This window comes from Schistocerca cancellata, chromosome 5 (assembly GCF_023864275.1).
Source record: "Schistocerca cancellata isolate TAMUIC-IGC-003103 chromosome 5, iqSchCanc2.1, whole genome shotgun sequence".
In the NCBI taxonomy this organism is placed as follows: domain Eukaryota; kingdom Metazoa; phylum Arthropoda; class Insecta; order Orthoptera; family Acrididae; genus Schistocerca; species Schistocerca cancellata.
The window spans coordinates 427,813,602-427,825,840 of NC_064630.1; the positions used below are offsets into that span (position 1 = coordinate 427,813,602).

The 12,239-nt window shown below is 40.8% G+C and overlaps 1 protein-coding gene across 1 annotated transcript in view; it reads right to left on the reverse strand.

Annotated features, from left to right (window-relative positions):
- LOC126188858 (uncharacterized) overlaps positions 1-12,239 on the reverse strand; it is a 70,203-nt gene that overhangs the window by 13,708 nt on the left and 44,256 nt on the right. Inside the window, exon 6 of the mRNA XM_049930501.1 lies at positions 8,696-8,871. Within this exon, the coding sequence (XP_049786458.1) occupies positions 8,696-8,871 (176 nt within the window). The remainder of the gene's footprint in view (positions 1-8,695; positions 8,872-12,239) is intronic.

Genomic DNA, 12,239 nt, shown 5'->3' on the forward strand with positions numbered 1-12,239 from the left:
TTGAAAAACATAGGCAAAGAACAGGACAAGGATCCCGAAATACTAGGAATCAAACACAAGTGGAGAAATAAGGATTTTCCAGACATTCGACAGCACTGTCTCGTAAAAAAAAGTTTTATTTTTTAGACGAAATGTTGCAACGAATGAATGGTTAATTTATATCCCATATGAACTAATTAATAAGTACATATGGTATACACATTTAAGTAATGGCCACTTTGGACCAAAGAAATGCATTTTTTTTTTTAAAGCCATTTTCCTAATATGGAAAGACGAATTAGAACAGTATTAGTCAAATGCAAAAAAGTCACTTTCCAAACCAAACCACCTATGTTTCCAATAATCCCTAAAAAATTAAAACAAATAGCTGCAACAGATTTGATGGGGCTCCTCCCACGCACAAAAAATGTATATATTTTCATATTTGTCGTTTTGGAACTTACTTCTAAATATGTTACCTTGAGACCATTAAAACGGGCAACAGGTCTTATTATAAGTAAAGCATTTAGACAAGATTTTCTCAGACAAGTAGGTCGAGTGGAACGAATAATTTCGGAAAATGGCCCACAATACAAATCAGTGCAATGGCAGAACACTTTAAAACAACGCAAAATAAAACCCATCTACATATCTAAGTACAAACTTAACGTAAATCCAGCACAATGATCTATGAAGGACATAGGCACTTTATGCCGATTATATGCAAGCAAAAGACACAACACTTGAGATATATACCTTAAAGATTTTCAAGAATAGCACTACACTACTACCTCCAATTACTGTACTTAAAAATATTGAACCCCCAAACATAACCTATTTTACCACGTAGACAGCACAAACAAGTCATAGCAACAGCACTCTCCAACATCAGAAAGGCAGCCATTAAACGAAAAGGAAGAGGAGATAGAACAGCAATTAAAAGAAACATTCTGAGTAGGCCAGGAAGTATTTGTAAAAACACACCATCTCTCCAGCAAACAGAAACACAAAATACGTAAGTTTTACGCTGCATACAAAGGACTGGTTATAATTAGCCGAATTGCTCATGATAATGCTGTGGAACTAATGAACCCAAAAACAGGCAAAACCTTAGGACTTTACCATGTGAGCCATATCAAAAAGTTTGAAGATTAATTTTTTTACTGGTAAATAATTAGCACAATATTTCAAGTTCATGTTGCAGATAAGATCGTCAGGAGAAAGAAGAATGAAGAGAGAGGAAGGTGGGGAAAAGAAAGTAGTTTCAATAAAAACAAAAACAAAAATAACACCAATAGTAGCATAGATTAAGGTGAAGGGATAAAGTGTAGATAGTCTAACAGCATGAAATACTAAAATCCTATACACCGCGACACTACACAAAAATAAAAAACGAATTTGAGGATCCTTGTAGAAGTTAAGACTTAAAATATCTTAGAATTGAAACATGGAAAGGGCGCCGAAATATGTAAAGCTTTTTAGAAAGGCATAAAACAATGTAGGTACTAGACATACGTTAGATGATTATAAGTAAAACTTTTTGGAAGAACCATTGTAAAAACTCCAGCAAGAAGCAAATGCAACGACCCACAAGTTGCAACGAGAGAAGTATCAAGAAAGGAAAAGACGTAATTAGCAAGACACAATTCCTACAAGACAGAAGTGTCGAGAAAAGGGAAAGGACAGTGAAACCAACAAAGGGCACTTGTATCCAAAGTCGGCAGTAAATCTACAGCTAAGGCGATCCCTGCCAGGACACGACATGACACGGAAGGCCAGAAAGGTCCCGGGACACCCCGACTCAGCAGAGTGGGCAAAAAACGGCCCGACGAAAAGACCGCTTGGGCAAGCCACCATTGGTAAAAATACGTGTAAAAGTCACACTACTGCTATTAAACAGCACACTGATGCACGAAACTGAAGAAAACTTCCACAAAGTAGAAATGACATCTCCAAACAATTTATCAAACTGTTACTAAGAGGAGAACTTCAAAGCGACTAGTTATCAATAAATATTCCCATATCCTACCCAGAGAAGAAGCAAGAATCAAGTAAGAAGCAGAGAAAAAGCAGGAAGAACAGAAGTTGAAGATTCGCAAGATTGAGACCAAGAAAGAAGATGGGTGAAGAATAGACGACATACCTTCCCAAATCCCTATCCTATTGTAAACTAGTCATCTGCAAAGTATTACAACGAAAAGCAACCGCTTTCAGCGACATATAACGATGACTTTCACACATACAAAGCCAGTAAACCACGAGTTTCCACACTCACAGCTCCATTCCATTATGGGACCTCCACAACAGCAATACACCATTGCAAAGCCAACAAGGAACGACGAACGAAGCTGTACATCAAATACTTGCCCACATCCATCTCGCTCAAGTCCATCAACTTTGTGCAAAAACATTTGTCGACCTCATGCATAAACATTCATAGGATCATGAAAATGGTGATGTAGGAATTGTGCAAAAGACACGTGTGAGAAACTAAATAAGTAAAGCACACCAGACAGCTAATAAGCTACAAAATAACACTCATTGACTATGGACTTAAGTAAAAATAGACTATCGATAAAAATAAGTCATTAGTTCTGAAATGGACAGTGTATAAAGAACAAAAGTAAGACATAATAAACACTAAAACTATATGCTACTTATTTTCTCCTCATAAAAATAAAAGAATAACTATATTTTACTTATTTTCTCCTTATAAAAATAAAGAATAAAAAAATATCTTGTTGGATGTTTTCCCTTTTTAACATTTGTACCATTTGTTAGGATAATATCTCAATACATGTGTATGCATATTTCTTTGACAAAGCAATTCTTGGAAATAATTTTATTTGTTAATGTAACAATGTTGAAATGAATATCTAGAAACAAAAACATTTTTTAATGAGCAACAATATTCGTAGTATTTGCGTGTACATGATATTTAGAAAATGTGTTAGGAATAGATTTTTCTTAATTACTACATTTATTTTAAAAAAGAAAATATTTCCAAGAAAATCGATGTGAAGACTTTTCACTTTCGATAACAAAGTTCTTAAAAAACAAACTTCAAACTTAAATAAAGAAAGAAAATAATTAAAAATTAATAATGATAATAGCACAAAAATATTCTTCACTTGTCAATATAATCATATTTTTGAGAATAATGCGGAAGAATATAAAAATATAAATTAGTAATACAAACTAGCATAGAACTAGAATAACGTGGCTGAACAGTAGGCAACAAAATTTAGATAAAGGAATAATTTTTGACTGACTTAGACAGCAATTCAATCATTGTCTAACTTCAGTGCAAAAATTAAGTTCGAAGGGTGGTGATATGTAAGGTGTCAGGCAAATCCAAAACGTAATACGATCAACGAGTGAGCAAATGGAATACCACAGGCTAACACAAGAACGCTTAAATGCATGTCATACCTTTCCACCGTGAAACAGACGCAGTTCCGAGGGAAGAAACGAGAACAGAAGCCGAGAGCAGAGTCGTGTAGGCTAGGAGGCCCTACGATAAGGGATGGACACCCACGTCGCCAGCCGACCGCCAGGACCACCGCCCAGCCCATGTTATACGATAGATCCCTCCAGAAGAACAGTATAGATCTTACGATAACACTAAAAGGACCACACCAGCTGAAAGTTTTAGCGTGAGACTATATGCGTCTCTGTTACGTTACAATCATTAAAACCATTACCTCACCAAGAAAAGTATAACGTTTCCCATTGGATAGATTTTTGTAGGCGGAGCTTAAGGTTAACATTGAGACCCTGATTGGTCAGTTGAAAACACAGCCAGATAGCTTTTCTTATGCCAACTTCAGTAAATTGTAGTAAGGAGTAGTTAGAGAGAGTTGCTTCCGAGACGGTGAGGTGCGTGGAGCTGCGCCGCCCGCTGCCCCCTGACGCTGCCTAAACACCAACAAGGTAATCAACGCACGCGCTGTATTATATCTCTTAAAAGAAAAAATAATGCTATGTTGTTTATTTATTTAGCGGAAACACTCTCCTCGTAAATTTGTTTGAAAATACCATAGAGATATAATAAGCAAAATAATGAATTTCGTAGGTTGCCAATTACGTATTATATCTGGTTTTATCGAGCGCCAGGCTCCCTACAAATTACTGTAAATACAATAGCGTAGTAGTACTCAGCTCTGAAATTATTACTATCACAGAAAATAGACAAGTTTTAATAAAATTATTCCACTGGATTACTTCAATTAATCTCACAGAATATTTTTACATAATTTCTTCCGCTCCGGCTATCAGACATTGTGCTGTGAAAAAATATTTTTAAATGTACTGCGTAATGGCGGCTAATTGTTAACAGTCAGAGATTACTGTTACTCGCTCCGCAGCAGCTGGAAACATGCTAAATAATTTTCATTAAATATTCATTTCATAAGATAAATGTGGCGTAAGTTCTTGAAATAACACACGGAGATCACTTTATACTAATATATTCGTACTAGGACACAGTTTACACCATTAAATATTTGCAATTACGTTACGACAGAAACAAATGCTAGCGCAGCACAATAGCTTGCGTACCTTATTCCAGCTCACACCAGAACGAACAGAACAAAACAGACTAGACAGAAGAATGAGCATTGCATTGTATTTTATACTCTAACAAAGATAATCACATTATAATCTCATACAATAAAAATAATGTCTTTTCTGCATTTATAGATATATATACAGTTAAATCAATGTTTGCAATTAATTTTGCGTCACATACTGTCTGTTTTATTTATGTTTCACCTTGATAAGGGTGAATATCGCAAAAGGGACACTACAGCTGCCGCCATAAGGCTTGACTCACAACTGCAGAAGTCTCATCTGTTACACCCCCTTTTCATGTAATACTAGTGTCGATCGTCAATTAAACTTCATGGTATTCACATTTGCTATTAGTAGTTAAAATCTGAAATGCAATGATTTTTCTGTTATATAATTATTGAGAAGCCACATCAGCCACTGTAATTAACAACAAGTTAAATAAGTAATTAAAGATAATTGAGGGTCACTGTAGACCATTTTTAATAGTTTTCTCTTTTATGAAACTTAATTTAAACCTAGATTATAGATGTGATATGGCATAGGTCATCCTTCGATCCATTGTAGAACTTGGAAACCCATTCATGGAATATTCGTTCACATTTTTGTTGAACGCAGTTGGTTTTTATCATCCTGTATTAAAATATTTCCTTTTACCAATAGTGCAATTTATAAACAATGTTTTGTGAGTAGAATAAAATTTCCAATGGTAAACTTAACTGCTTTTTCGACGTTATATTACCAGCTAACTAAAAATAGGAAAGCCTTGAACCCCTTCAACTAAATTTAGTTAGTATTAAGATTCTTTTACAGGGAGTGCAGTGGAGCTGATGCTGAAATCATTAAGTATTTCACTATATCATCTCTAGTCTCACTGAATTCTTCTGAACTCTACATGTCATGTGAAGTCTGGTGTCTCCTTACCAGCAACAGGTCCCGGGTTCAAACTAGTCAATTCCCTAAAAAACACGCTCAGAGCGTCGTTGCACGAAAGTGGTAGGGAGGCACGACTTAGAACAGACAGACACCGCGCAGAATGTTAGACAGTTAAACAGAGCACTGACTCGTTCTTAGTTCTGTTGGTGACAAACAGATCGGAACTTTTCGACTTGTGTAGCGAAGAAGAGGGAAACAGGGCGGTTATAGCATCAGGGAATACGGCTATAAGAGTGGCCGAGTGGTTCTAGGCGCTTCAGTCTGGAACCGCGCGACCGCTACGGTCGCAGGTTCGAATCCTGCCTCGGGCATGGATGTGTGTGATGTCCTTAGGTTAGTTAGGTTTAAGTAGTTCTAAGTTCTAGGGGACTGATGACCTCAGAAGTTAAGTCCCATAGTGCTTAGAGCCATTTGAACCAATACGGCTATTAATAGGAATAGAAAAAGAGGCAGGAATATCGTTGTAATTAGCAAGAGCGACAAGAAACAAATTTAAGATAACTTGAGCAGTCAGCACGAAAACTTCATCTCCAGCCCAAACAATATTATCAACAGATAAAAGTTCAAGAGCATTCCACCATACGCCTTATACAGATATGTGCTGAGCAAAGATCTGAGGAAAGGAAAAGACTCGCTGTAGCTTGACAGACGTGTTAGGAAACGGCTCCGAAAACAAAGAGAGCTCGACTGTAAATAAAACCGTAGCCAAGGCCTCACAAACCAAAAAGAAAAGAAAAAAAAACATAGAATGAAGCCAAAATTAGCGTTTGGAGAGCCATTCGTGAAGCCTCCAACGTGACTTGAGAGACAATGCTAAGATGTCCTGGTCTTATGTTAAATCGGTAAACGGATCGAAGTCACCTTTCGAAGCACTCTGTGACCATAACGGACGTGAAACGGTTGACGACAGAGCAAAAGCCGAAATACCAACTGCCTTTTTCCGAACCTGTTGCACAGAGGCAGGTTGCAGTGTAATACCTCCTTAAAATCACAGCACCAACGGCAAAATGACACATATCGGAGAAAGAGACCATAGGACAGAAAAACAAATGGTTCAAGTGGCTCTGAGCACTATGGGACTTAACATCTGAGGTCATCAGTCCCCTAGAACTTAGAACTACTTAAACCTAACTAAACTAAGGATACCATACAAATCCATTCCCGAGGCAAGATTCGAATCTGCGACCGTAGCGGTCGCGCGGTTCCAGACTGAAGCGCCTAGAACCGCTCGGCCACAACGGCCGGATGACAAAAAAACAACTGACATCATTCGACAGAGGGAACGCTGAGTATGGGAAAGGGCTGGCTTCTCATCCTGCAGTAGTGTGTCGTAAGTGTCTGGAGGAGCCAAGCGTTGCTGATGACTGGCAACCAGCACAGGTCACTCCCGTGCTGAAGAAAGGTCGTCAAACAGACGCACAGAGCCACAGGTCGCCATCGGTCGCTTGTAGAATTTTGGAAATTGTTTTATGCTCACAAATTATAATATTTCTGGAGGCCGAAAATTTCCTCTAGCAGGAACCAGTATTGGGTTATCTTCTGAAACCCAGCTCGCTTTGTTCGTCCACGAGACTCCGAAAGCAGTAAATAGAGCCGCCTGGATAGGCTCAGGGTTCCTTTACTTCTGGAAGGCATTCGATATACACTGAAGAGCCAAAAAAACTGGTACTCCTGGCTAATATCGTGGATGGCCCCCGCGAGCACGCAGAAGTTCGGCAGTACGGCGTGGCTTGGACTCCACTAATGTCTGAATCAGTGCTGGAGGGGACTGACACCAATAATCATGCAGGGCTTCCCATAAATCCGTAAGAGATGTCTTCTGAACAGCACGTTGCGAGGCATCGCAGATGTTTTCAATAATCTTCATGCCTTGAGAGTTTGGTGGCCAGCGGAAGTGTTTTTAACCCATACGAGTGTCCTGGAGCCACGCTGTAGCAATTCTGGTCGTGTGGGTGTCGCATTGTCCTGCGGGAAGAGTCCAAGTCCCTAGGAATGCACAATGAACACTAATGGATACAGGCGATCAGACAAGATTGTTGCGTATATGTCACCTGTCAGAATCGCCTCTAGTACCAGAGGTCCCATATCACTCCAACTGCATACTGCCCCAAACCATTACAGTGTCTCCACCAGCTTGAACAGTCCCTACTGACAAGCAGGTTCCATGGATTTTCGAGGTTGTCTCCATACTCGTACACGTCCATCCGCTCGATACTATTTGAAACGAGACTTGTCCGACCAGGCAACATGTTTCCAGTCATCAACAGTCCAATGTCGGTCTTGCCGGGCCTTGGCGAGGCGAAAGCCTCTGTGTCGTATAAGCATCAAGGGCACACGAGTGGGACTTCGGCTCCGAAAGCCCTCATCGACGACGTTTCCTTGAATGGTCTGCACGGTGACACTTGCTGATGCCCCAGCATTGAAATGTGCAGCAATTTGAGCAAGAGTTGCACTTTCTGTCACTTCAAAGATTCTCTTGAGTCTTCGTTGGTACCGTTCTTCAAGGACCCTTTTCCCGCCGCAACGATGTCGGAGGTTTGATGTTTTATCGGATTCCAGATATTCACAGTATACTCGTGAAATGGTCCTACGGGAAAATCCCCACTTCTTCGCTACCTCGGAGATGCTGTCTCCGATCACTCGTTGACCGACTATAAAACCACGTTCAAACTCACTCACATCTTGATAACCTGCCAGTGTAGTAGCAGTAACTGATCTAACAACTGCGCCAGATACTTGTTGTCTTATATAGGCGATGCCGACCGCTGCGCCGTATTGTGCCTGTTTACATGTCTCGGTGTTTGAATACGCATGCCTACAACAATTTGTTTGGCGCTTCAGTGTAAGGAAACGCACTGACGTTAGTCACTCACATTCACTGAGACGCCTGGCTGCCTTACTGGTGGTACCACTGTTCACTGAAACGGTCTGCTCCGCTCATCTGGTGCGGAATATGCGGCCCATTTTAAGACAAGAGACAAATGCAATTACTGAAGACTATACGGAGTGGCAGGACTTTGTAAATAAGTTGATGCTGTAACCGTCTCCTTCACCATGATCAACAAGCCTCATTTTTACTCTATCGTGAATTAAATGATGTCAGTAATTTTTATAACAATAAAGAATGAGACCCATGGAGATAAGTAAAGTAAATATTCCCGAATTATAAAGAGTTGGAGAATAGGTCAAATGTACATGGCCTTTACAGTACCTAAGTATATAGCTTCCAGGCGTCTCCTTGTCTTCTTCCAGCGTATAGTTCGCTATCTGCTTTCTGATGTACTGAACATCGCGTTCCCAACCCCTTAATTTCGTGTGCAGCATGTCTCTCACATGTTTCATGTCCTCAATCCATCGATCGAGCTGCTCATTACTGACGTTTTTACTCTGAAACACACAGAAAGTAGTTAAAATTACTTTTGTAATACAGACAGCGGCAGCCAATCTTAACTTACATTTGTAGGCACAGTTATTACATAACATTTAAAGTATTGCACGTGGGGGACCACACATTCAGTTTTGTACAGCCAGCACAGCATTAAAGCAAAGTAAGTATATAACGATGTGTTATAAGGGACAATGAAAACGTCTCTGTTCAAAGGCAGTACGGTCCAGAAACGATATGCCAATCAGGCAAAATCGATCTGAGTATCGACGCAATCATTTCCCCGACACACGAGGCTGAAGTTAACCGTTTGGTAGATCACCGCATTCTGTTGCGTGAAGAAGTCCGCAGCTGCTTGCTGCACATCCTCAACCTACAGGAATCGCCGACCATTCGAGGCCTTTCTTAATGGACCGACCGATGGCGAGACAGTCACACAGGGAAACATCAGGACTGTAGGATGGGTGCCCGCGTGTCTCCCACACGAGTCATCCACAACGGATGAGGCTGGCCTCCCAGACCACCGACCAGCGACTCGTGCCGAACCGCAGGCAGCGCGGAACTTGGTGCACCATTCCACAGCGGTGGTTTTCGACAGACGTGCTGCCCCATAATTCTCTGATAGATGTCTACTGGTGTTTGTCAGCCAAGAAAAGACTAACAAACAGCACGTTGGTTCTATTTGGGTGCATTTGGTAATAATGTTGGCGCAGTTCATTTGTCAGACTCACATCACAAAGACGCGAATGCCACACTAATCCCTTGTCTACATGTCAGTGATTATATACCAGCACTGCAGTCACGCTACATTGCACAAACGTTGTAGCTACGCCACCAAAGGGAAACATTTCATCGCCCCTTGTATAATTCACAAACAGTTGTCAGCCTGTAACGTCAAATAAGAGACCTGTAGATATTTCGAGATAGTTACAGCACAAATGTTTGAATGTGTGAATGCGTGCTGTTGCAGCATTGCATATGAATTAAATCCCCTAGGGCTGCGGGCAGAGTCAAGCTCCGACATTTGTAGCCGCCTAACGTGGCTGGGAGACCAAGCAAATTTCGTGCAAACTTTTCAACGGTTTTCGAAATGACGGTCCTGAGACCGTTGACTACTGTGTCAAATTCTTGCTTGTTACAAATGCTGCGGAAAAGGTGGGTACATGTAGGGACCGTTTGCATACGTAATGATATGTAACAAGCACTCTCTATCAGAAATATTATCTTATATTAGAACAAATAAGCCTTCGGTCACACGTATTAAGTCAAAATTGACCAGGTTTAGCCGCTACTATGAGCGTCGTCTTCAGAATTAAACTAACTGTTCTAAAACATAATAGGTATATAAGACATTAATAAACTAAAGTGTGTACTGATTGGAAAGAGATGCAGTACTTACAAGTCATATTTTTAAAAAAAATCTAAGCCGGAAAGGCGACGTCATGAATAGTTGTAAATAAGTAAGCTTTTTTCTTAAATATTATCTTAATTAGTGCTGCGCATATCAAACATCATCATTTGCCTATTGTCTCGCTGCTCGCTTTCGCTGCAAATATTCGTTTGCTGTTCGTCGTTTGACGCGATCGTCTTTTTCTGAACATGTCTCGGATCTAGCAAATTTGAAGGCACGTAGCAAATTTTACGGATCTCACGAGTTTCAGATGGGGAAAAATGAACCCATCAGAGATGGTGTAGCTGATGTTAACACAGAAGCAAAGTCGGAGAATATATGTCGAAATATCTTCGTTGCTTATAAAGAGAATACAGTGGAATGGCGGTTTATAAACACATGGAGCAGAGAATGTTGAGCACAGACAAAGGTATGGTCAGGAGTGCCCCAGAGAGGTTTGCTAGGAGCGCCCTTGTTCTCTCTGTGCATACGATGTGACTCAAAAGTGACTGTACACACTTTGTAGGTGTAATGTATGCATCAAAAACAAGAGTAAAATATTAAATAAAGTTTTCACTGAAAATGTTTTATTTCCGAGTTAGGCAGCAGAGTAGGGATCACGACAATCAACACAAAATAAATTGTCAGAAAGCAACGACACGAGGGTGCCCAAAATTCAGCGCAACTAAGTACTGCATATTTACCCCAGAACGTGTGCAAACTGATGTGCATGTGACAGTGACGCGCTCGACGTCTCACCACTCTGGGACTTTTTCAGGCTACTTTCAACTCATCCTGCATAGCTGTACAGCCGTTTTCCGTTCGCTGCTGTAGTTGTGCTACATTCTCAGCTGCAACATCATACAGGAGCTCCTTGAGATGGCCCGAAAAGTAGACGTGCAGAGCGTTAACATCTGGTGATATGGCGGGCCAAGCAACCGACCCTGCACGACCTGTCCACGTGTTGGCACAACCAACACTGAGATTCTCTCTGAAATGTGCAGCAGCAGCATCGCACATAAGCCGTAAGTTGGTTCGGGTAGCGAGTGGGCTGCCATAAAGCAGATCACCCAATGCATGTTCCAAAAACTGTTGATACACTCTGACAGTCAGACCTTGTGAAATAACATGCCGTACGAGCGACTGATCATCCACTATGCCACACCAAATTTCACTGCAAAACGATATTCATATCCTGATACTGTAGATACACAAGCATTCTCATACAATTGAATGAGCTTTTTATGACGGTTCACGATAACCACACAGGTAAAGAAGCTCTCATCCATAAACAGTACCCTACGACCAAACAATGGATCAAGTGCATGGTGCTCGAGCAACCACTGACAGAAATCCTGACGTCTAGGACTGTCTACAGATGTCAGCTCCTGTACCTACTGTAGGCGACATGGGCGGAACTGCCATCTCTGGAACAAATGCAATGCAGTTGATTGAGGAATCCCTACAGTGGTACTTATATGGCGATTACTTGTGGTCGAATCCTCATCCACCAATTCCAGGATCTCCACAATACCCACTCCACCGTGTTGAGGCCAGCCTGTCCTGCAGTGCACCATGAATGCCATATTCCCTGAAACGGCTGTCCACAGCTATGAAAGTCTGATGGTTTGGTACTCTTCCGTTTGGAAACATTCCATGTACCGTCGTCCTGCTGATCATACATTGTCTTCTGCTGAGCCATAAAGGAACTGCAGATCTGCGCATTCACCATTTGAGTACGAAATTGTACTGTGCACAAAGATTGAAGTCTATGAACTATTGACAGAATGAATGCACGTGGTACATCTGGTTACCAGAAGCCACAAAACCATTTGAAATGATTAAGATGGATCTTCTCGGTCCATTTAATGAATTAAAGATGGAAACGATTTCGTTTTAATGATTACTGCCACCTCTCATGATATGTGAAAATAATTAACATCTTCAATCAGAGAGCAATTATGGCGCCCAAACTGTAGT